The sequence below is a fragment of the Protopterus annectens genome, chromosome 6.part1, assembly GCF_019279795.1.
Source record: "Protopterus annectens isolate FY-2018-M chromosome 6.part1, PAN1.0, whole genome shotgun sequence".
In the NCBI taxonomy this organism is placed as follows: domain Eukaryota; kingdom Metazoa; phylum Chordata; order Ceratodontiformes; family Protopteridae; genus Protopterus; species Protopterus annectens.
The window spans coordinates 484,443,782-484,470,357 of record NC_056738.1 but is presented as its reverse complement, the minus strand read 5'-3'; the positions used below and the strand labels follow the sequence as shown (position 1 = coordinate 484,470,357).

Below are 26,576 nucleotides of genomic sequence, written 5' to 3'. Positions count from 1 at the left end.
AACAAGAAAAACGCACTGCAGAAATAGCGACATGCAAAATAACTCACCGGACTAAATATATACAATATTTAATGAGCGCTTTCGTCTTTTAATAAAAAAATTCTTCATATTAAATGCCATAAAAAGTACAGTTTTGTACCTACCATAAATGTAGATGTTCGAGTGCAAATACAGCTGCAGTCCTCACAGATGGGTTCTCCTGCCGTCAGGCGGGTCCTCGGTCGGCCGAATTCCAAAGTCTAGCTCCGGCGTCGGTTGTTGTCGCTTCTTCCCTGACGTCAGTGCGACAGGGATATAAAGGAACCAGCCGACGCCATTTTCTTCAGTTTTTCTTGCCCCAGATGTCAGCTGCCCCCAGAAGGAAGGCAATACATAAAATTAGGTAATAATACCATGCAATATAATCAAAAAACAGTAGCTGCAAGCAAATACACCATAAAAGAATACCCCTAGAGGGGAAGGAGGGTGGGAAACCTGGACTGCAGCTGTATTAGCACTCGAACATCTACATTTATGGTAGGTACAAAACTGTACTATGTTCATCCTGCATACAGCTGCAGTCCTCACAGATGGGTAGAATCCCAAAGCTAAGAAAGGGGTGGTAGGCACTAGGTGTAACTAGGAGGAGACATAATGCCCTGCAAGACTGCAGTGGCAAAGCCTGCTCTAGATTTGGAGTATAATGGTAAGTTGTAGTGCTTGGAGAAGGTATGCACAGAACTCCAAGTGGCTGCTTCCAAGATATCCTTGGTAGGAACTCCTCTGAGGAAGGCTGTAGAGGTGGCTGTGGCCCTGGTAGAATGAGTTCTAATGCCTGTAGGTACAGTTTTGCCATGAAAGGAATAACAAAAGCGTATGCAGTGGGCTATCCATTTTGAAATTGTCTGTTTGGAAATTGGTTTTCCTCGAGATCCTACGGCATAGGCCACAAAGAGCTGTTCTGATTTTCTGAAAGGCTTTGTTCTGTCCAAATAATAACGCAGTTGTCTGTGGATGTCCAAGGAATGTAGTAATCTCTCCCCTTTGTTTTGAGGATTAGGATAAAAACTAGGTAAGTGTATGGCCTGATTTAAAGCTACCCTGGAAACCACTTTAGGCATAAAGGACGGGTTGGTTCATAAGGAAACTCTGTCCTGATGGAAGATGATAAAAGGCTGGACAGCCATGAGAGCCTGTAATTCTGAAACTCTACGAGCTGAGGTGATAGCCAGAAGGAAAGCTGTTTTCCAGGACAAGTATTGCAAATCTGCTGAAGCAGCTGGCTCAAAAGGAGGCAGGGTCAGCTTTTCCAGAATGAAATTAAGATCCCAAGCAGGTATTGGTTGTTTCCTTGGAGGTCTCAAATTCTTAGCCCCTCTGAGGAACTGTCTTAAGAGAGGGTGAGAGAATAAAGGTGGATCAGTGTTGTATTCTGCAGAAATGGCTGAGGCATGGATTTTGATGGAGGAGAAAAAGTCCACTGCTTAGCAATTCAGTCAAATATTGTAGTATTTGTGGTAAATTCAGATTTCCAGGGTCCTGGCCCTTTTTCTCATTCCAGGTACAAAAACGTTTCCATTTTGCGGAGTAAGCTTTCCTAGTTGATGGCCTTCTGGCCTCCAAAATGACATCCTGCACCTCCTTGGAGAGTAGGGCCTTCTGCGATGCTAAGGAATCTTCCATGCGGCTAGATTGAGTGTTTTTAGTTGACTGTGAAGGGTTTTGAAGCTGTGTTGAGTCAGAAGAAGAGGCATTAGAGGCAGGGTCCATGGAGGGGAATGAGTCAGGCTCCTCAGGAGTGGGTACCAGTGTTGTCTTGGCCAGTCCGGAGCAATGAGGATCATCTTTGGTCTGTCTGCTCTGGTCTTCAATAGCACTTTGGGCAGCAGAGGAAGAGGAGGGAAGGCATAAACTGTCATTGACGTCCAACTGAAAGAGAGAGCGTCCACTCTCCAGGCCTTTGGATGGAAGATCCTTGAGCAGAATTTTGTCAATTGATGATTTTTGTGGGAAGCAAATAGATCTATGTCTGGCCTTCCCCATTCTTGGATTATTTCTGTAAAAACTTTTGGATGCAACTTCCATTCGTGTGGATCTGTCATATTCCTGCTTAGGTTGTCTGCCAGCGTGTTTTCCTTGCCTGGCAAGTACTGTGCTTGTAGTTCCATTTTTAAGTCCATGGCCATGTTCCAAAGTGACATGGCCAGTCTGCATAGGGGGTAAGAATGTGTTCCTCCCTGCTTGTTTATGTACCACATAACTGTGGTGTTGTCCATTCTTATCAAAAGTTGACCTGGTTGTAGAAAGTTCTTGAAAGCTGTAACAGCATTTATTACTGCTAGCATTTCTTTTTGATTGATGTGAAGGTGCTTTTCTTTTTGGGACCATTTGCCCTGAATGCACCGTTCTGTCATGTGCGCCCCCCCAGGCATAGTCCGAGGCGTCGTTTGTGATGACTTGATTTGCTTGAGGCTTGCTGAAAGGAAGGCCTGTGTTTGTTTGGCATGCTTGAGCCCACCACAGAAATTCCTTTTGCAGACATGGAATTAGTGGTATTATTGTTTCCAAACTGTGGCTGTGTTGAGACCATATGTTTTTCAGGTACCACTGTAGTTTCCTCATATGCAGCTTTGCATATGGGATTAGTAAGATGCAAGATGCCATGAATCCCAGAGCCTGCAGGATTTTCCTTGCAGTAAGCCTGGTGCAATTTGCCAGTGTTCTGAAGTATTGAATTAGTTGCCCCTGCTTTTCTGGCGTGAGGTAGGCCATCTGGGTGTTTGTGTCCAAGTTGGCACCCAGGAAAATTATCTTCCGAGAGGGTATTAGTCTTGATTTCTTTTTGTTGACTGTGTATCCCAGAGAGTTCAATAACATTATTACATAAGCCAGACGTTTCTGAAGGATGTGTTTGCTGTCCGCTTGGATCAGGCAGTCGTCCAAATAGGGATATATTTGTATCCCTTGAAGTCTGCAGTAAGCAATTACTGATGCCAGGCATTTTGTGAATACTCTGGGCGCAGTAGATAAGCCAAAGGGCAATGCAGAGAATTGATAATGAGTTGAACCTGCAAGAAATCTGAGGTATCTTCTGCAATTTTGTCTGATTGGGACATGCAGGTATGCCTCCTTGAGGTCCAATGTTACCAGCCAAGACTCCTTGCCCAGCATGGGAAGAAGCTGCTGTAAAGTGAGCATCTTGAATTTTGGTACGAGTAGGAATGTGTTTAGGATGGATAGATCCAGAATAGGTCTCCAATCTTTTCCCTTCCTTGGCACCAGAAATAGCCTGGAATAAAACCCTTAACCTTGTTCGTGCATAGGTACCTCTTGAATAGTTTTCATGTTTTTGAGATCTGTAATTAGCCTTTGTGCCTCTGCCCTTTGATTGTGTGGCAGGTTTGGCATGCCTCTCATTTTTGGAAGGGTGTGAAAATGGAATTTGTAGCCTCTGTTTAGAATGTCCAGGATCCATTTGTCCTTTGTGACAGTATGCCAATTTTTTGAAAATAATGCCAGCTTTCCTCCCAAGGGGGCTGCCATTTGAGATCTGGTTGGCATACAAAGTGGGAAGTCATTGTGTTTGCTTTCTGATAGATTGCGAGTTGTCCTCACCACCTCTTTGTGAAGGAGCTTGCCATTGTCTGCCTCTGTACGATCCTTGGGATTGTCCTCTGCCCCTCGGGCGCCTGTATCTGCCTCTTTGGGGTCTGTCTGTGGCAGGAAAGGACCAGTTTTTGGAAGGCCAATTTCTACTACAACATGGGGGTTGTACCTGTAGAAATTCCTTCACAGTTTGCATTGATTTAGCCTTTTCCTCCATTTTCCTTAATACCTCCTCAGCATTAGCACCAAATAGTACATCCTTTTGAAGAGGAGCGTCTAGTAATTTAGCTTTGACATGATCAGGTAAGGCTTGTTCCTTAAGCCAAGCATGCCTACGTATGACTGATCCTGTAACAGCAGCTCTGCATGAGGCCTCTAGAGCATCAAAACCACATTGTAAGGTATGCTTACCCACTTGTTCTGCACTATGTATCAAGTCCTGCAACTCCTTCAAATCTGGTTGTTCAGGTTGTGACATTTTACTTTTCAATTGTGATAACATAGACTGTTGGTATTTTAGCATATGAAACTGACAGTTTAAGGCTCTCATAGATAATGTAGCCGAGGTATATACCTTTTTTCCCCACCTTTCTAAGGATCTGGAATCTCTCTCGGAAGGCCAAGGATTTTTAGCAATGGAGGCCTTAACTCCCTTGGGGCCCTGTGAGATGGTTTCTGGGTCAGCAGCATGGCTCTTGTATAGAAATTGGTGCGAGTCAGGGACCCTGTAGTACCTATCAGGCTTAACTGGAGCTGGAGGTAGAGAGTCTGGATTAAGGCAGGCTTCCGAGTAAACATCATCTAGAATGTCCAAGACAGGAGGTATAGCCAAAGGCCTGTGCTGAGGGAGCAAGAGAAATTCCCTGAGCCTTTTCTTGGAATCAGAATAATCCTGGCCTTCCCAGTGGAAGTGTTCCCTTAAGGTATGCAAAGTTTCCCCAAATGAGTAATCCTCAGGGGGGGGATACAGAAGGGATGGACTCCTCCGCATCAGAGTCTTCAAAAGGAGAGTAAGAATGTTCCTGATCATCAGAGTGCTCAGAAATAATGGAGCCCTGATCAGAGGAAGGGGAATCTTCCTCCACTCTAGGTCTTTTGTCTGGAGGGGGCTGAGAACCTCTGATAAGAGTAATTAAATCCTCAGCCATTTTAAGCATCTGTTTCTTAGGCATGGGGCCTGGAGATGGCCCCTGTGCAGCTGGTCTCAGAGTGCATGGCTGCTTTAGTCTTAGTGAAAGCCTTGATAGAAAAAGAAGAGGAAGGCCTGAAGACACCTTGAGTGGAGGTGGACCTGTCCACATTAGACAGTGGATTCGGTATCTGTAGTCGGGGTGTGGGCTGAGGAGCCTGCAACCTCAGGTACAGGAGACACAGTCAAAGACAGGTCGTCGGTAGGCAGGGGCTGCGTAGGCGTCTCACTGAGAACTGGACCACGTGTAGCCGGCTTTGGCGTGGTGTCGGTCGAGGCCGCGGACCTCACGTGTCGTGTCGGTCCTTGTCTTTTCGTTTTTTAGACAAAACCGGAGTCGGAGTATCCGACGACATTGTATAGTTAAATGCTTTTCCAAAATAATGCTGAGCGAACTCCGCCCGACGCTTAGTGCGTTTGTTGAATGTAGCACAAAAGCGTCAGGCCGAGACCTCGTGGTCTGGGCCCAAACAAGGTATACAGAGGGAATGGAAATCCTTATGCGGTATTGGCTTCCCACAAGAAATACAATTATTAACTTTGTCTGACATCGGTCTGAGACAAGAAAAGGTTCCCCAACGGGGTACTTAGCTTTTAAGAAGACTTCGGTTTCCAAATTTTCGTAATCTCAGGAGCTGGCCGACCGGCACTTGCGAACTGCTTCTGCTTCGGGCACCGCGCGGCAAGAAAGACTGAAGAAAATGGCGTCAGCTGGTTCCTTTATACCCCTGTCGCACTGACGTCAGGGAAGAAGCAACAACAACCGACGCCGGACCTAGACTTTGGAATTCGGCCGACCGAGGACCTGCCTGACGGCAGGAGAATCCATCTGTGAGGACTGCAGCTGTATGCACGATGAACATCCTAAAAACACAAATACATCAGACCTCCAATACAATTTAAAACCATACACACTTTATTAGTCTTCAAGTATCAACCATGTGTGCACAGGAACACATTATGAGCTATACACAAGTTAAAAAACAAGTCTCACAATTCTGGATTTGTACAAAAAGAAAAAGTAGACCAAGCTGTTTTAATAATACTGTGCTGTACTTAACTTCTAAAAAGGCAGTCCTAATTCAACAACTACATACAAAGAAAAAAAAAAAAAAAAAAACTAGGTCTAGATTTTTTCAAATACACATAAATGAAGACTACTGTACTACTTACTGCTCTTCCCAAACAACAGCAGCATTGAGAAGATCACCACCAACGCCACCATGTTCTTCTGAAGTGTTGACTCCAAGCAACCCATGCTGTCCAGCTTTTTCCCAAACCTCTCTGCTGACTTGACCTAGTTTTTCCCATCTAGACCAAAAATAAATAAATAAATAAAATTTCAAGAAACAAATTTTACACTTCTACATAATATAGACGATAACTCCTCTGCTGCCTTGATGGCATATAAATATATTAATAGTAATGGTAAATCAGCTTGGCAATTATTAATGCCCAACGAAAACAAGAATGTTATATAAATAAATACAACTGACACCACTGTCATCTTTGTGCTAGAGAGAGAGAGAGAGAGAGAGAGAGAGAAATGAAGATCTGACTGTGACTCTAAAGATATGAGTTTGAGTAGTAGGTCCAGTTAGTCAACTCAGAGTATGATGTTGGGAATAACCTGTTTAAAGCCGTCTTACCCATTTCAAGGGCTGGTGAGCTTCCTTTCAGCCTAAAGCCCCTGGAAGAGGTTAAAGGCTCTAGCTCAGGCAGACAAAAGTGAGGGCATGTGCATGTCATGATGGAACATGAACACAATTCCCATTTACAGTACTGCACAGCATAGGGGTAGGATTCAGGGTAGACAAAAGGGAAAATGCTCTCTACCAGCAGATGATGTCATATTGACTATCAGGATGCTGTATTCCTGGGAAATATCATATCTCCTCTATGCTTTAGTTCTCCACATTCTTTTTTTCACATCTTTGATGAATCATCACAAGACACAAGCAAACATACATTTACATACAAGAAAACAAACCATGTCAATGTGCTCATAGTTAAAACAATTAACAGCAATCCAACATTACATAAAATGATCAACTCCCGATTTCCTTTAAACCTCACTCCTCCTCCAAAACATTATTCTACATGTATTGTTCCCACAATTTCCATCTTTTCTATGTAATTTGCTCCAACCCTTTATAAAGATCAAATTTCCAGTTCTTTTATCTATTACAATACTCACTACTTCAAATACAGTTGGTTTAGACTTTGATATCTATTTTTTAGTAATTGCTTTTTGGCAGCCACCAGAATTAAAATTAACAAGGCCTTTTTCTGTCTAGGTAATTCAGATCCTGTAGCCTAGCTCAAAAAATAATTTCCTTAGTTACATCCATTTGCTCATCCAATATATCTGACAGAATATTCTGTAGAAAATTTTCGAAGTCTGACAACTTCCAAAACATAGGTTTCGAGTCAACTCTCTCTTCCCCATCACACACCATCATTTGCCTTCTACCTGAGAAAAAAATTCTATGGAGTTTGCTTGAGGTATACATATGCAAACACTTCCAAGCAAAAATCTTGAATATTCCAGACTTTGTTGCACATTTGGGAGCCATACATATGTCCTCCCATTTTTTTCTTGTAAACTGTTTATCTAGTCTCTCTTCCCAATCCTTTCTAACCTTCTCTGATTGACTCCTATTATAGTTATCATGCAATACTATAAATGCCCTACTAACTATCCCTTTTTAATATTGGCTTCTGTTCTAGATTCAACTAAAAATTATACCAGAGCAGTTCTTTCACTTAGGATTCCTCTACCCCTTTCTCTTTGCCTATACTCCGATATAAATACCTGATAGGGAAGGCAATCTCTAACTTGCAGTCCAAATGCTTTCTTGGCCTATTCCCATTCTATTACCTTTCTAATTATTTGTCCCCAGTACCTTTGTTCCTTTACCAGTTTCCTCCAGTAAATTCCAAGTGCCTCTTACTTATTCTCTGTACCTCTAATTGCAGTCATCATCTGCAAAACCTCCTTTCTCCACTCTTGTGTTAGCTTGGTTTTTTGAATACTTTCTGCTACTTCATAAACATAATACACTTTATGGCTGTTATTCTCCTTAAAGATCTGCATCCAAAATAACTCTCTCCTAATTTGTTATTCTCCTAAAGATCTGCATCCAAAATCACTCTCTCCTAATTTATTGAATTTCTCCCATGCTTCATCATCCCTTTCCACTTTGAATTATAGTTTTATGCTTGTGTTGTATGTATGATCCTTAACTGTGTAGCTCTAAAATATCCCTTCAAATCAGGTAATCCTAAATATCACCTTGTTCTATTGGAAGGATCAACCTATCCTACTTGACCCTTGACCGTTTCCCCTCAAAGATAAAATTAAACTCTATTAAATTACTGTCCACAACTTCTCCTTTGCTTGATAAAACTATACCTGATCTGTATATAAAACTAAAGGACTAAAAACATTTTCACTGCTTGTATTTTGCTATCCATAAAAAGCAGCTTCCAATTTCATAGTTTTTGTATCATCTTTTGTTTGGTCTCTTTCCACATATCCTCAGCTACCTAAAAGAATCCTTTTTAACACATACTCCTAAATACTTAATTTTATCATGTCCCCATAAATATGGATATTGCTGAATCAATTCATGTGTGGGTACATATCTTACAGTTATAGCCTTTCTTTTGTCTTCATTAATTTTATATCCTGAAAAGACATGAAACGCTCTATTCCGCAACACTGAGATGCCCTTTTCTGGTTTTATCGGGTACAAATTATTACTATATGCAAATAAGGCCAACTTTTCTTGATCATACCAATTGTATACTTGGAATTGATTATTTTCTTTGCCAATGGCTCTAAATATAATATACAGGCACCCCAGCCTGGTTATTCTGTTCAGACAACTGAGACAAAACCTACCACTAAGTTTTGCCTCCGATCCCTCATATATCTTCCTAATTAATCTTATTATTGTATCAGGGAATGCAAATGCTTCCACTGCTCTACTCATAAAAATCCCAGCTTACTCTGTCAAATGCTTTCTCTGCATCAAGACCCCCCCCCCCCATCAACAGTAGCATTTTCTTACACTCCGCTTCCCTGTGGATCATTACTGTTCTAATAATGTTGTCAAGTGTTTGCTTCCCCTCCACAAAGGGACAGTGATCCACATATACCAATTTTGGCAACACCTTTGTCATTCTTTTAGCTATTACAGGCAGAGACACTTAATAATCATGATTTAAAATTGATATGGGCATATATGAACCTGAATTCAATATGCCCTTATTGTCAAAGTATTACAGCCACCACAGCTTCTCCTTATTCTTAACTGCAGTCTATGGCAGAAATATCAAAATCATGTAAAGAAAAAAATACCACATCGCCTTTTTCAGTTTAAGGTGTTATGACAATACTCACCATACTAATGGCTCTTAAAGAGATACTCTGGCAGCAGACTCCTATATCAGATAAGTCTGCAATAGATGGTGCCAGAATCACGTTTTTCCAGCAGTCCTATCCAGCACTACCTTACCAACAGCAACATATTTTTCATTTTTGAATGTATTTTCCTGTTTTTCGTGTCTCAGTAAATAATCCTTTTCAATACTAGAGGACATTATACTTTACAGTTATAGCCTTTCTTTTGTTTTCATTAATTTTATATCCTGGAAAGAGCTGAAACTGCCTCAGAGTGTTCCACAACTCGATGTCCTTTTCTGGTTTTGTCATGTACAAAATATTATCTGCAAATAAAGCCAACTTTTCTTTATCCCCATACCAATTATACACTTGAATTTCTGAGTCCCTTATTTTCTTTGTCAATGGCTCTAAATAAAATGCAGAGACACTCCTGCCTGGTTCCTCTGTTCAGACAACTGAAAGGAAACCTACCAGTTTAATTTTTGGCTCCAATCTCTCATATACAAAGGGTTTAACATGGGTCATAGAGGGTTATACAAACCATTAAATAAAATTAGATTTCAGAAAGGCAGCAAGAGGCAAAATAATGGGAAACCCTATGGATATGCTGTAGGAGATTGACTCAAAGATCTAATGTTATGGTGAATGTCTACCCTATGGATATGTTACAGGAAACCAGATCCAATGTTATGGTGACTGTCTCACATAACTTCCCTCTACCAACTCCCATTGTCTCTTGCAAAAGACCCAGATACTGGACGTATTTTCAAATCTACAGGGCCCATTAATTTGAAAATTACCTGGAATGAGTTTAAGTATATTATTTTAAACAAATTTACTTCAGGTAGAGTGCAATTTGAGAATTACCAGGAACCAGTTTTAGGTATGTTATTTTAAATACTTTTACTGGAGGGCATACTAAAAGCAATTCTCAGTTCAGAATACTATGCCTTTGTTTCCCACATACATGGAAGGGTTAAAATAGGCCATGTAATAACACACATTTATCTCAAGCCTGAAACTAATTAACAGCAAAAAAAAAAAAAAGAAAGCTTTTCCAGAGATGTGGCGATGCGGCTTACAGGGGAAAATTCCTGACATTCTTTACCATTTCTTAAAGAGACCTGGCTTAAAATAAGTGTGTGTGTGTGTGTGTGTGTGTGTGTGTGTGTGTGTGTGTGTGTGTGTGTAGGCACGCATCTGTTTGCATGTGTGGGTGTTGGGGGTGGAATCTCATGATGGTCAAGAAAAAATAATCCTCTAGAGCTCACTGGATTAAGAATTACTTTCACAGGATACATCAGTCTTAATGATTACACACAGATTCTGCTAGGAGACATCCTAAGCTCTGTGTAGGAGTGGCATCCATCAGTATCACCGCATTACAATACAGGAACAGGTGCTGAAACGAGTGAATCATGTAAGCAGAAACAACACCTTTATACTATTAGGCCATTAGAACAGGAGCTGGACAGATACAATCTCCTCTCAGGTGTATGGCTCTACAAGAATGTAAACTAATCAAACTAACCATAAAGCCAAATAAGCTGACTGGAAAATGTTCCTTGCTACAAACCAACTTATCTAAAATCCCACGCAGGTATGCTATCAATAAGGAGCTTTCAAATTTTCATAGCAATAACAGTCTCATGGCGGCTTTTCCCAAACCTAAAACTGAGGCAGATTTTATACAGGAATACAGCAATCTCCCCATGTAACAGACCATACCCGTGGCAGAAAATCCAGTTGTGCAAGAAAACTTACAACAGTAGATATTCAAATGATTATTGCTGCAAGTATGATTAGCTATAAGAAGTATATCATATACTGGATATTACAGCTGGCCATTTTCCAAAATTTCAAGGACACTTTCCATGTGCTCCAACCTTTATTCAGTTTGAAATGAACTAAACAGACAGGTTTCGGCTCAAAGCACTTCAGAGCTTTCATACCAACTGAGAAAGGGAGGCTAGAGTCCTGAACAGTTTAATGATAGGAAACTAAAGATGTGAATTCAGTAATAAGAGTTTGGAGTGAATTTACACATTATTCCCCAAGATATAAAAACTGGGTTAGGCTAGACAGAATTTACATTTCACAGGAACATGTGTATTTAACTGAAGGTCTTGATATGTATCCAATAACTATTTCAGATCATGCATCAGTAATGACTAAAACAAAATCACAGAGTAATGAAATAAAAATGAGACACTGGTACTTTCCCACCTCTCTGTCGAAAAGAGAGGAATTTAGGGAACAGGTAGTGGAGATTATTCAGGCGCTATTCAAGAAGATAGAAATTACTTCTGAAAATAAAGCAAGGGAGTGGGATAAAATTAAAGATGAAGTTTAAAAATAGGGTGGAAAGAAAAGAAAGGAAGTTATGGTTAAGGAGTAACAAGAATTATTTACAGGGACTGACAAATGTTAAAGTATTGCAGAATTGGGGGAATCTCACAGAACAAGAGGAGGATCAACTGCAGAATGTTAGGCAGAAAATTACCTCAATAATATACACAAGTTTAGAAAGAACTGTTTTTGATCGTAACGCTACAGCACAGTAACACTACAGCACAAAAACTTTTAGCATAATGACTCGGGGAACAGAAAGGACTGTCGCCAAGCTTAGGGAGTCTACATCAAGGAAGGAAACAAGAGATACTATAGATGTTTTGGAAATATTTTGGAAATTCTATGAAAGTCTGTATAAAGCGGAGAAATATGGAAATCAAAAGAGATACAAATGGAAATGTTTATGGAAGAATTAAATAAGCAAAGGTTAGCGATAGATGAGGCTCAATTACTAACGGTTAGGATAGGAGGAGATGAGATAAAAATTGTGATGTTTACCCAATCTACAGGAAAGTTTCCAGGAATAGATGGTATTCTTGTGGAAGTTTGGAAGATAGGAGGGGAAAAACTGATAAAAATCTGGAAGGTTTTGTTGATCAATATTTTAAGAGAAGTACCACCAAAATCCTGGAAGAAATCAGTGGTAGCAATAATGCCATCAAATCCAGCTTCATACAGGCCCATTTCAATACTAAACCAGGATTGTAAAGCGTTCATGTCTATAATGGCTAAAAGAATGGCAAAAGTAATGTCAAAATTGACAGATATGGATCAATATGGTTTTGTGGCGGGAAGCAAACATTTGACAACATTAACAGAACATTGATGATTCACAGGGAAGCAGACTGTAAGAAAATACCATTGTTGTTGGTGGTTCCTGATGCAGAGAAAGCATCTGACAGTACACTGGGACTTTATGAGCAGGGCAATGGAAGCATTTGATTTCCTGAAAAAAAAATATAAAAGGTTGAATAGGAGGATATATGAGGGATTGGAGACAAAAATTAAAATGGGTGGGGTCCTCTCTGATAATTTCTGCTTGAGCAAAAGAACAAGACAGGGTTGTCCTCTTTCCCCTTTGTTATTTACATTATATTTAGAACTACTGGCAAAGAAAAGAAAGGACTCAGAAATTCAAGGATATAACTGGTATGGCAGTCAAGAAAAGCTGGTTCTGTTTGCAGATTATATTTTATCCGTGACAAAACCAGAGAGAGACATTACAGTTTTTTGGAACATTTTGAGACCGTTTCAAATCTTTTCGGGATACAAAATTAATAAAACTAAAATGAAGGCAATAGCATTAAATTATGCACCCATATAAGAAATGTTCATAACATTATCCATACTTTTGAAGGATTTAATATATACAACTATACCAACAGACCCATCACCAAGGAATACTTTCACTCTTTTTGAAGGGTTTTAAATTTGTGCCTGCTAATATTCCTGACATGGCTGATGGTCTTCTGGACATTAATTTCTATACTAGGAAATTGAATTTCCAGGTTATGTTGTCAGAAAAGGAGGGATCTCACAATGAGAAGATTGGTTTCAGGAAAACTAGTATATATAATCCTCCCCTGCATCCTCTAATACAAACTTTTGAGACAGCGGTCATGGAGGATTTTTATCAACTTTGGGCAGGTCATTAGGGTTAAGGTTAGAGACAAAACCTTTAAGAGAGAACTTTATTAAATGAAATTAGAGGAGGTAGGTCAGTTTGCATCATGACCCCTGACAAGGGAGGGGGTATAGTCATCTTTAACACTACTGATTATATTAATATTATTCAGGATTTGTTATTTAAATCAGGACAACTATACACAAGTGTCCATCAATTAGATACACATTGGATATCAATGTACTGACAGCTTCCTGCTAGAATTTCTTTTGGACCAACGTATTGACCGGGACACCTATAATTTGTTGAGTAATGCTCACTCTAGGGTCCCGGTTATATTTGGCATACCCAAGGTGCACAAGTGTGTTCCTTCACCTCCTTTTCGACCTATAGCGTCTGCCAGATGGTCCAAGACACATAATTTGTCCAGCTTTGTGGAAAATAAGGTAAAGCACATTGTTGAGGTAGTTCCACACTTGGTTAGGGACTCTTGGGAGTTTCTGGGACAACTTGGCCAAGATATATGGAGCCTAGATCTTATTTTTCTAACTATAGATGTCAAGGACTTATTTACATGTATTCCCAAGAAGGATGGTATGGAACACTTTTGAAGATATTATTTCTTGATTCTAGTCTGACTTATGGGGAGGTTACTTTAATTTGTGAATTGATGTCTATGGTTTTAGACTATAATTACATCCATTTCGAAGGGCAGTATTACCAACAAATATTTGGAGTGGCCATGGGAGCTATTTGTGCACCAGTGTATGCCAATATAGTCCTTCTTGGATGGGAGCTTAAACATGCTTTTAACAGCACTTGGTGGCTTGAACATGTTTTATTATATAACCGGTACCTGGACGATATTTTTATTCTAGGGAAGGGGGGCAAGGACAACATTCTGAAATTCACAGATTATTTGAATGGGACTACCACCTTCTTCAAATTCACATTTTCCTATCATGAACTACAATTATCATTCTTGGATACATTAAATTTCTCATAACACTCATGGTTTTACAGTACGTTTTGCAACTCCTACCTACATTTTTCTAGCCATCACCCTTTGTCGCAAAAGAAAAGTAATATTAAAGGACAGGCCATACGCATTGCCCAAATGACCTCTGAATTGATTAATGTCAAAAAAGAATTTGTTACTTTGATGAATATGTTTGTACAAAGGGGTATCCAAAGGTATGGTGGAGTCAATCTTGGATGGAGTTTATCATGAATGGGGTATGAAGTACAAACCCCCTTTTGGGGGCAGGGCATCTCTTAAAATTACATATGGGTAATTCTCAGTCGCATATTGGATCTGTAGCATATACAACAGCGTGTACAGTACAACATAGTATACTATCCAAAAACATTAAGGCCATTTTGCAGAAAAATTGGAGTATCTTTAGGACTAATCAGGACATTTATCACACCTTGGGTGATCAACCTTTTTTTTATTAACAAAGTGGGAATGAATCTTAATAAATTGGTTGAAACACCTAAAAATTGTAGTGGAAATGAGAATGCTAAAGGGACTACAAGTTGTGGCTGTTGTTCACAGTGTAGTTTCATTTTCAGAGAAACTGTTACTATATTGAGTGACAGACTAAGGACTAACATCACATTTACGAATGGAAACTGTAGAACACAGAGGTTAGTGTACTTGGCAATGTGTGATACTTGTCCGGCATATTATGTCGGAAAGATCCTTTAGACGTAGGATCTACGAACATTTATACGAATTGTACACATTGTATAGGCATTCCCCGAAGTTGTTCAAATTTCCATGGTTTTAAGTTCGGCACACTAGACATAGTCGATATTGAACCTGGGGGGGGGGGGGGGTTGGAAGAACCAGCTTAGCAAAAAGGAACTTGTTTGGCAATTTAGGTTTGCTGCTAACTCCCCCCCCAGGAGTAAACGACAATGTTTCTATAGTACCAGCTCTCAAGGATACAACTCAAATCAAGGAATGGGGTCCTTAGACCAACTAGGTATTATTTAATCAAAGTTTGTCCACTTTTTAAAAAATGTAAATTGCTCTACTTATTGTTTAAACATTCGTCATATATGTACCTACATATATATTTGTATCTACATTTATATGATATTTGGAATACCAAAAAAATCTTTTTATACATTTTTAATACGAAGGCTTTATTAAACATTGTCCCTATACACATTTCCTATATATCTGAGACTAGAGTCCTATTGCTTAATTGATCTATTTAATCAAGTAGCCAATCATGCGTTAACCTATAGGATATATGCAGGCATTTTTAGCATGAGAATTTTATCTTGTTCTGATGAAGTCATTGTCTATGATGAAAGCGCTTAACAATTGATGGATTTTGATGGTGTTTGGTTCTAATAAAGTAAGATTTTTTGTCAATGGCCATTGGGTGCATTATTTTTGGCTGTTTTCATTTATATAACTGTATGATTGCCCATGTCATAAGTGATGGTTTAATAAAAGATATTTCTTGTTTTAAAAAAGGGCAGCAACTGAATAATTTATGTAATGTTGCTTAGGTTATACGATATACAGCAACATTTGTGAAGTAACATTTTTCATTATTTCCAAGCAATACACAGATAGAATAAATAAATCCCAAAATCAAAATACAAACATTAAACTACTCAATTCCAGATTCTCTTACACCTTACCCTTCCTCCTGAGCATTATTTTTGCATGCATTGTTCCAAAAAATATGTAATTTTTCTTTCCCTTTTCTAGAGATCTCACTTCCAGTTCTTTTATTTCTTTTACAATGTTGTGTCAGAACCATGGCCTTAAGCTCAATGCCAAAAAATGTGTCGTCGTCCCCTATGGGAAAAACCCGGTTCCCATGAATTATCACATCGATGGTAGTCCACTGAACATAGAAGGCATTACAAAAGATCTGGGAACAGAGGTTGACAGCAACCTCTCTTTTGACCACCACATTGCCACTGTGGTCAGAAAGTCCTTCTTGGTGGCACATCTCATTACTAAGGGTTTTGCATCCAGGAAGAAAGAGGTCATTATCTCCCTCTACTCTTCCCTCATTAGGCCAGTCAGAGTACAATGCCCCATTTGGCATGTACCTCAATAGACACCTGCAACAATGGGAGAGGCCACAAAAGTACCTCACAAAGAGGATCCTACGCCTTAAACACTTCTGCTATATGGACAGACTCAAAAAACTCCCAACTATTATCTTTCTCATATTGCCTATTTAGAGGCAATCTCTGCTTGACTTACAAAGCCATGTCTGACCCTGCTCTGTTAGAAATACTACATCTAAAGAAATCCCAATCTCTCCGCACCACACGCTCCAGAGACCTCTGCCTCATTACCACAATCAACAAAACATGCTGGAGGGGCAGGTTCAGAGCCCAGAGACTGCCCATGCTATGGAAAAGACTTCTCATACATGTCAAACAGAGCACGTCACTGGCCCTCTTCAACAGAGATCTTGATGACTGGATGTGAAATACAAAATTCACCACGGGGATCAATCCAGTGGCTCTACTTGACATAGGCACTGGGAACCAAGGTCGGGTGGCACGATGCCAGGGTAATCCTATGGGCTAGGCTTGTAAAGGCTCCAGGGCCATTAGACTAGTACACACCTATGAACCCAAGTATAATGTTTGTAAACGTGAACTTGTTAATGCAGTTTGATTGCTTTAATGTGCCTGTCACAAGTGATAATTCAATAAAGGCGTTTAAAAAAATGATAGGAAACTAAAGTTAGAAGTCTTCATCCAGGCAACAAAAACAAGTGGGATGGGTGGTGGAAACAGCTACTGAACAGTGATCATTCCGATATCTATTGTTATGGTAAATTTTCTAAAACATCCGTACTAGGATTTACCATATAGATCAATGTTGTAGTAGCCTACATTATATGGGCAGATTGACGCAGCTTATGCTGAATGAGAGGAGAAAGGATAAGGGTCCAGGAGCACCTGATGAATGGCCCCAGAAAAGGAATCTAGTTTGCAGTGCTTTGTAAATGTACGTACAAATGGACCAAGTTGCTGCTTCCTAGAATCCATTTCCTCTTCCCAAAAAGCCACAGATGATGCCAAGACCATGGTAGAGTGAGTGAATCTTGATCCTGCCTGGAACTGCTTTAGTTTGATGAGAGTAATAATAAAAACAATTACTAGCATGAGACACCTTTTGGAGGTGGTCTGCTTTGACACAGGTTGTCTTTTTTTCTTACCTTCATAAGAAACAAATAACTGATCAAAGTGTCTAAAAGTTTTCATTATGTCAAGATAATATTCAAATTGACTGTGGACATCCAGAATTTGTAGAATCCTTTCTCCCTCATTTGTTTAGGTTCTGGAAAGAAGACAGGAAGTTGGATAGCTAGGTTCAAAGTTAAACATGATACCATTTTGGGCATAAAAGGAGGAGGATTAGTTCTCAAGGAAATCCTAGCTTTGTGGAAAATGAAATAAGGTTAACTTACCATACATGCTACGACTCTTCTTGAAGAGGTTACGGAAATCAGCAAAACTATTTCCATGTTAAAAACCTTGAATCAGTTGATGAACTGGTTCAGATGGAGCAAGACTTAAATTTTTCAAAAACAGTTAAGATCACAAGAAGGAGCCACAGGTTTTCAACGAGGTCTAGTATGCAACACCTTTTTCAGAAACAGTTTACTGTGGAAATATGTTGAAAGGGGAAGATCATTTCAGCATATCTGCCCATCGGTCATGAAGTACATCTTTACAAAGAAGTAAGAAAGGCTAGAAAGGATAATAACTTGCACAAATACTGTAGAACCAGGGAAATATTAACCGTAAAAGAATCCTAGCTCTTCTCTTTACACTAGCTACAAAATATTTTCTATTTCCTAACATATGATTTCAAAGTAGTAGGTATGCCTCCCTTAATACACGGTGCTTGTCCTCAGAAAATGCATGCCTAAAAGGTATTAAAATTCTATCATACAGGCAGTTAGCTGAAGTTATTTCAAGTTGGACTGTACCAACCATCCCATATCTTGTGTGAGTAGGTCCAGTCCAGTCTATGGTGAAGCTTGTGGTAATTGCCCTTGTCCATTTCCAAAACACTGGAGAACCACTGCTGCCTGGGCCAGAAGGAGTTGCCTCAATGATATTCACAATGGACCTTGGGTATATCAGTGGAAAAGCATACGAACATTCCTGTCCAATGAAAAGAATTGCATCTGTTTTCCAGGCATTCTTACATGGAGTCTTAGAGCAAAATCTTGTCAGATGATTGCTGTAAATGGAGGCAAACAGCTTTATCTAAAGGGGTCTCCCACAACTGGACCAATTCCTGGAAGACCCCCGATCAATTTCCATTCATGAGGGTGTATTCTGGTCCTGCTCAGTTAGTTTGCACAGAAGTTCGCTCTAATAGGATGTAACATATCTGTTACATCAGACTTAGCTGAGAAGCTATATCACAGCCTACCACAGGGGTACGATCAGATCCTCCCTTGTTTGTTTATGTACCACATTACTGTAGTGCTATCTGTAACCAGTTGTAATGGTCCAGGGGACCATATATGACAGAGAATTTATTACTGCCAACATCTCTTATGTTTGTGTTTTGGTCTGTCCTTTTTGTACAACAGACCCTGTACTTAAACTCCCAAAAACACTGCACCCCCAAGCAAAGTCGGAGGCGTCTGTAGTTACAGACTATGCTGGAAGGGAAAATGGGAGGTCTGGATTCAGATAAAAATGGTTGGGAAACCTGGATTCAGATAAAACTGGTCTCTCCAACAAAGGATTTCCTTTTTACAAATTTCAAAAGTGGATTCTGGAATGTCAGGAGGATGCCGACGTTCGGACCATTCTAATTTTAGTTACCACTGAGAATCATGGATGCCATGAAACTTAGTATCCTGAAAAATTCCCTTGCTTAAGCTTTGGTCTGAGTGGAAAAACTCAGGAATAGATCTAGATGTGATCTACTTTCTCCTGTGGAAGAACAGCTTTTTGAACTGAGGAATCTAGGGGGTTACGATTTGAAATGTTGGGACCTTCTTTAGCAAGCTCAGTAATATGGAGACTGAATGGCCAAAAAAACAAACTTACATATACCAAGTACAAGATGGCCTTCCATTTTTTTGGAATATTCCCTTTTCTCTGACTTATAACAATCTCTGGGTTGGTGGTGGTGGTAGTGTGTGTGTGTGTGTGTGTGTGTGTGTGGGGGGGTTTGTTCCCCTACAAAAAAAAAGTTTAAAGGAGAACAATGTTCAATATTTACCATTCTCCTGTATTTGTTGTCTTTGTTTTTAGAATGTCGGCACTTGGTACTACTAGTGACGAAATGTAAACAGGAAGCCATCTTCAAAACACTACAGAAAAACAATCCTGTGGAAAGGAGTCCAAAAGACTTATGTTCACCTGAATCTCCATTCTGAGAAGGATGGTGTTGATGTTGAGAACCATACTAATTTTAAGTACTACTGAATTTTTCTCATGTGGTGTCTGGCTAAATGAATCATGGATGCCATGAAACCTAGTACTCTGAAAAATTCCCTTACTTAGGCTTTGGTCTGAATGGAAAAACTCCAGAATAGATATAGATATACTTTTTTTTCTTATGGAAGAGAAGCTCTTTGAACTGAAGAATCTAGAAAACACCCCAGGAAAGCAATCCTGTGGGGAGGAGTCAAACAAGACTTTTGGATGTTCTCCTGAAACCCCAGTCTGAGAAAGTGCTCCCTCACCCAAGTAAGAGATTTCTGACAATGACTCTGCAAATGTGCAGGTTTGTCTATACAAGGAAAAAATGTGAATACCTTCTACTGCTATCAATGGAGCAAGACACTTTGTGAATACCATTGTAGTAGTGGATCAAACGGTAATGCAGGTAACGAACTGTGATCCAGACACAGAAAAACCTCAAGAAACATTTGAAATCTGGTGCTACAGGAATGTGATAAGCATCCCTTAAATCTAGGGTCACTAAAAAACCTAAAGGGGGAAATCAGAGGTAAAAGTTCCTGGAGAGTATACTGAATTTTAGAACTTTCATAAGGTGGTTAAGAAAAGAAAGATCTAGACTTCCAAGATGGCTACACACCGAGTTACAGTTTCATTTCAGCTCCCCCAATCTGAAAACAGAAACTGAGAAAAGAGAGCCAGTGAATTTGTATTTTGGGTAAATTTCAGTTACTGGTTATAAAGTGCACGGGCCGGATGCCAGCAAAATAGAAATTCAGATAACCTGAAAGAAAAGCAATCACAAAAGGTGAGGAGAAAACACTGGCTGGGAAGAATCATGCAGCTGTTCAGCAAAGAGCAGTTCAGCTTTGGTGCAAGACATGATTCTATCAATCAAGAGGAAAAATTTAGTCAAATGTGCTCACAGGAGATATAAATAAATGAAACACTGAAGGAGTAGTGTATCAACTCAAATAACAAAACTGGAAAAATGTAAAAAGCTTAGATATTCAGATGAGCTGATAGAGAGGTCGAAATGAAGCAAAGGCTGAATACAAGACTGCTCAAGAAGAGATATTTCAAAACATGGCAGAATTAGAGGGCAGAACACGTACAGAAAACCTGAAATTGGCTGCTGTACCACAGAAAATGTGAGTAAGACTACCAATTTTATGAAAGTACATATAAGCAAATGGACAGGTATTCCACAGCAGGAATTGTTAACTGAAAGGGCACATTGTGTGTATGCTCTAAACCTGGCCATGGAAAAGCAGCCAAGACCTTTAATAGTAAAGATGCAATCCTACTAGCAGAAAAAGTTGATGCTAACAAAGCTGTGGCAGAAGGACAAAGTAGCAGAAGTTAGAGACAGTAGAGTATTTATAGAAAATTATTACTCGCTGAACACCAGACAGCAGAGGAGTAAATTTATTCTAGCAATCAGGGAAATGTCAAAAAGCAGATGCGAGATCCAAGCTGCTGCATCCAGCAATATTCAGAATATTTGTTTTCCTGAAGGGTCAAAGTAATTTTTTGATGTAGAACATGCTAAGGAAGAAATACAAAAGTTTGTCCTACAAAAAATGAGCTAACAGAAAGGGATTCTGCTTATTATTCTTCTGATAACAAAGCTCAGAGAGAGACTATGCCAGTGAAACCTTTTCTAATGTTCCAAAGGAAAATGCTTGAGAGAGACGGAGAAAAAAAAAAAAGCACAGGAGTCCAGTAGAAAAACTAGGAGTACATTAGACTGGATCCGACAGACAGAGATCAACAGAAAGCAAACCACAACTCGGAAATTATTTTGCTAAACTTGTAGGAGAGCTCCAAAGTATATGTCCTACTTTGTGTCATTAATGTTTGGAGGAACATTAAAGAGAGGGGAACAGGAAGGAAAGAAGCAACTGTAAATAAAACAAATTTTGTTCTTAACAGTATTTTTATAATACATGACATATACAGCATGATACTAGTTACTTTTGTGTGTAATAGGGTTACTAAAGTAAAAAGGTGTCCTTATATTTTTTCCTACTTTTTTTTCTTGTTCAGTTTTATAAAATGTAGGTACTGCAATGTAAAAAGAGAATAAAGCCTGGATGAAAGAGCATGATATAAATAAAACTAATATGCTTTTTCTTACTTTTGAATATGGGAATGATTGTATTAAGGCCACTGGTTTGATCTAATAACTTTTTAAGGGGAAACAAGTAAATAAAAGAACTCTGCATATAATAAAATGTACGTACTGAAAAGTTTTCCTCTACTAAATAAATGTTCACAGTGTAACATGACAAACTTGTTGTGGAAGGCAACCATGTATCTGGTTCTTAAGTTTCAAAGGAGACAAACTTGACGAGGCAAACAGTCAAAACATTGTTTTAATGGCTATGATATTATGTTTTCTGAACACTTCAAGTAGTTTTAAGATATGGGAGGCAAATCAACACAACACAAAAGAACACAGCACTTAGTGTAAGTATAAGCACAGGCCATGTGTCATAGCATGGATAACCTTCATTATAGTTTAATTCAAGCTTGTGACTGTGGCTGTCAATCTAGGACAACTGTTCCTACTGGGGTGGTTAATCTTCATTTATTTATTTTATTTAACATTTGTTTACCGAGAGAGAGTCTGACTTGGAACAAAGACAATTTTCAGCAAAGCCCCGGGGAGAAACGCTCCAGATGCATGTCTTCATTATCTGACGATTTACATAGTTCAGTTTGTATTAAGTTAATAGGTTCTGCTGGTGTTTTTTAAGGGGTTTAATTAAAACAAAAAAAGTCAGAACACTGTGTGTAGGTACATAGCTTACAGCTATTGTTTTGTATCTTGAAAAGACTTAAAACTGTCTCAGAATGTTCCAATATTGTGTTGTGGTTTTATCATGTATAAAATAATATCATCTGCAAATAAAGCCAACTTGTCTTGATTACCATACCAGATATATCCTTGAATTTTGATTCTCATGAGACATAGGTTGAAATGGACATGACAAGACACACCTGTATAAAAGATAAACCTGCCAAACTTCAACTAAAACAAGACATTAAAAAAAGGTAGTTATACATAACATGTGGGGATAAGAACTTAATATCATAATGACAACACTTTTCATATTAAACTTTAAATGTGAATGGTCTCACAGATATATACAAAGAAAAAAAAATAGTGAACAATATTAAAAGTGGAAGAGTGCAAATAGCTATGCTACAGCAGACACATTTGGAAAGAAATGAGCATGTTAATTTGATAAAGAAAGGATGGTTATTCAGATGGGACAAAGGAAAAGGGAGTACTTGTATTAACTGCAACAGGAGCTCCAATACTGATAGAAAGGGAACACAATGGTAATGGTAAATATGTAGTACTAAGAGGCTACTGGCAAGGGAAGAGGGCTACACTGGCATGTATTTACATTTCACCTAAAACTGCTATAGTGGAGCTTAACAAATTCTGGGAGAAATAATCCGCTTTCAGCAGGGAATATTACATCTAGATGGGGAATGGAATTTGATTTGCAACAGTGAGTATGTATCTGGAGGGGTCTGGAATAGAAAATAAAACAAAAGAGGGTAGATTTTTGAAGAAATTTATGAAAATATTTGGTATGGAAGATGTGATTTCAGTAGTAGGAGTTCAGAGAAAACAAAAAATGGGCTAGGATAGAGGAGTTATATTTCACAGGAACATGTGCATTTAATTGAAAGTATTCATATGCATCCAATAGCTATTTCAGATCACACGTCAGTAATAACTACAATAAAAGTACAGGGTAATGAAATAAAAATGAGACAATGGCACTTCCCCACCTATATGTCAAAGAGAAATGAATTTAAGGAAAGGATAATGGAAGGTATTCAGGAATCATCAGGAAAGATAGAAATTTCTTCTGAAAGTGGGATAAAATTAATGTGGGATTTAAAATAGGGTGAAAATAAACAAGAGAGATATGGTTAAGAAGTAACAATAATTATTTAGAATGACCGACAAAAGTTAAACTATTGCAGAATAGGTGGAATCTCTGAGAACACGAAGCAGCGCAACTGCAGAGTGCTAAAAAGAATATAAGGGACTAACTTGATGATATGTATGAACTTAGAATATTGTTAAGCAACTGTTTTTTGATAACTTCAGAGCACAAAATACTTTAGCACAACAAATCAGGCAACAGAAAGTAAAACTGGCTGTCGTTAAGCTTACAGAGCCTATAACAAGGAAGACAACAATAAATCCTGTAGAGGTATTTTATGAAAATCTGTATAAACTAGAAAAGTGTGGAAATCAAGAAAAAGTACAAATAGAAATTATGGAAGATTTAAATTTGCCAAGTTTAGAGGTAGATGAGGCTCAATTACTAACAGGATGGGAGGAGATGAGACGAGATAAAAATGGTGATGTATAACTAATCTACAGGAAAGTCTCCAGGAAAAGGTGGTATTCCTGTTGAATTCTGGAAGCTAGGAGGGAAGAAAATGATAAAGATCTGGAAAACTTCATTCAACAGTATTTTAAAAGAAGAATAAGCACTTACATCCTGGAAGAAAATGGTGGTGGTTGTAATAACTAAAGATGGTAAAGACCGATCAGATCCGGCTTCATATAGGTCCATTTTGATTCTAAACCATGATTATAAAGTGTTTATGTCTATAATGGCCAAAAGACTGGCAAAGATGATGCCAGCCAAAATTGATAGATCCACACGGAAGCAGAATATAAGAAAATACCACTGTTGTTGGTGGGTCATGATGCAGAGTAAACTGGAATGCTATGAGTAGGGAAAGGTTGATTAGGAGGATATATTAGAGATGGGAGGTGAAAATTGAAGTGTGTGTGTGGTGGGTTCCTCTCTGGCAAGTTGTTTGAGTAGAGGAACCCAGAAGGGGTGCCCTCTTTCCCCTTTATTATTCGAGTTACATTTAGAACCACTTGCAAAGAAACATGGGAATCAGAAATTCAAGGATATATCTGGTATGGTAAATCAAGACAAGTTGGCTTTATTTGCAGATGGTATTATTTTATACCTGATAAAATCACAGCAGGACATTTGAACATTCTGAAACAGTTTCAAGTCTTTTCAAGGTAGCTGTAAACTATGTACCTACACACAAATTGGTTCAGCAATATCCATATTTATGGGGAAATGATAAAATGAATTGCGAATATGGATTATAAAAGTAGTCTGTTATGGCAGCTAAGGATATGTGGGAAGAGACTACAAGATAATATAAAAACTAAGAAATTGGAAGCTCTGTTTTATACATATTAGTAGCAAGATAAAAGCAGTGCAAATGCTTTTAGTCCCTTTAATTTTAAACATAGGTCAGACATATTTTTATCAACCAGAAGAGAAGTTTATTAATTGCTATCCACAACTTCTCTTCTAGTTGATAAAAATATATCTGACCTATGTTTAAAACTAAAGGGACTAAACTTTTTCTCTGTTGGGTTTTAGATCCAGATCCTTTAAGGAAAATAACAATAACCACACGGATTATTATTCTCCACTGGGTACGAATGGAGAGTTAAGTCAGCAAGCAAGAGAGAGTAGTATTGCTGAAATTGAATTCACCCTCAAGTCTTGGTGAGTACCTTCACGATGTGGACCCTGTTTTTCACAGAATATCACCAAGACGACACAGATATATAGACTGTACTTTATATAGCATACATTATGGACAGAAGTAAGTCAAAAAGTAAAAAAAAAAAAAAAAAAAAAAAAGGATTGTTGGGAGCACAAGACCCAGGATAAAAAGTGCCCATTCCTGGTAGGCGCACTGGTGTCAAGACAGCAAAAAATGACAGTGTAGAATCCTCAAAATATGGAAACATTCCTAAATGGGGCCAGGCCCAGGGGGCAGATGGGGCCCCTATAGTAGAAGGAAGTAACAGTCCACAAAAACTGACTGCCAAAGAAGAGAAAGACAACAGAGTGGATTATTGAGGATAAGAAAGAAATTATGTATTGTTACTATTATGCAAAGAGCCCTGAATTTCCTGACTCACGATATACAAAAAGATTGAGAGAGAAATTAGAGGATAAAAAATACTTCCACAAGAAAAACTGTCTGAAGCTTCAAATAAAAATGTGTCCATTAATACAACAGATTTGTGAAAAACATTCTACAAACCAAGAAACTTTGATCTGTTTGGAAAAAGAAGCATATAAGGAAATGGAAAATATAAACAAAACCTAGTGATGTTTGAATAGTATAAAAAAGAAATATGGACATGGGAAAGAAAGATTTGATATGGTGCAATATTTATGCAAAGTCAAAAGCAAAATTAATCAATAAAAAAAGGCAGGCCCAAATATATTTGGAGAGAAATACAGGCAAAGGCACCCAGATATGGAGAATTTCACAATAAAAAAATATCAAAAAGAGGGAATGTAGAAAAGAAGATTAGCAAGCAGAAGTTAAAAAAATAGAAGTTATGGAATGTCTGCAAAGTGAAGGATTTGGTGTAGAAGGTCTAACTCGGGTTACATCCCAGCATGATGGAATAAGTCCCCAAAGTAAGGAGAAAACAGGAAGACCAGGAGACGTCTGAAGAAGAAATATGGACATGGAAAAGAAAAAGAGATTTAATATGGTTTAATATTTATGCAAAGGAGAAAGCAAAACTATTCAATACAAAAAGAGCAGCACCAAAGATATTTGAGGAGAAATACAGGCAAAGGAATCCGGACATGGAAAACTTTACAACACAAAAAATAAGAAGACAATGAGGAAAAGTAGAAAAGAAGATTAGTAATGCAGAAAGGTTATGGAGTACCTGTGAACTGAAGGATTCAATGTAGAAAAGCTAACTCCGAAAGCAACACGACAGGATAAAGCAATCGCTATCCAAATTAAGGAGAAATCAATGGAATGGGAAGCAAATGGTCAGCTGCCATATGAAGATACTTTGGAGCCTTCCACAGGAAACCAGTATAAACCATTCACTTGAAGTTGGACAGCAAGGGAAGGAACAGGAATTTGTGGCA

General features: G+C 38.6%; 1 protein-coding gene across 2 annotated transcripts in view; it reads right to left on the bottom strand.

The window, feature by feature from the left end:
* ACADL (acyl-CoA dehydrogenase long chain) overlaps window positions 1–26,576 on the bottom strand; it is a 603,582-nt gene that overhangs the window by 509,071 nt on the left and 67,935 nt on the right. For both annotated transcript variants that reach the window (XM_044075941.1, XM_044075942.1), the window contains exon 3: window positions 5,948–6,085. In XM_044075941.1, coding sequence (XP_043931876.1) covers window positions 5,948–6,085 — 138 coding nt within the window. The remainder of the gene's footprint in view (window positions 1–5,947; window positions 6,086–26,576) is intronic.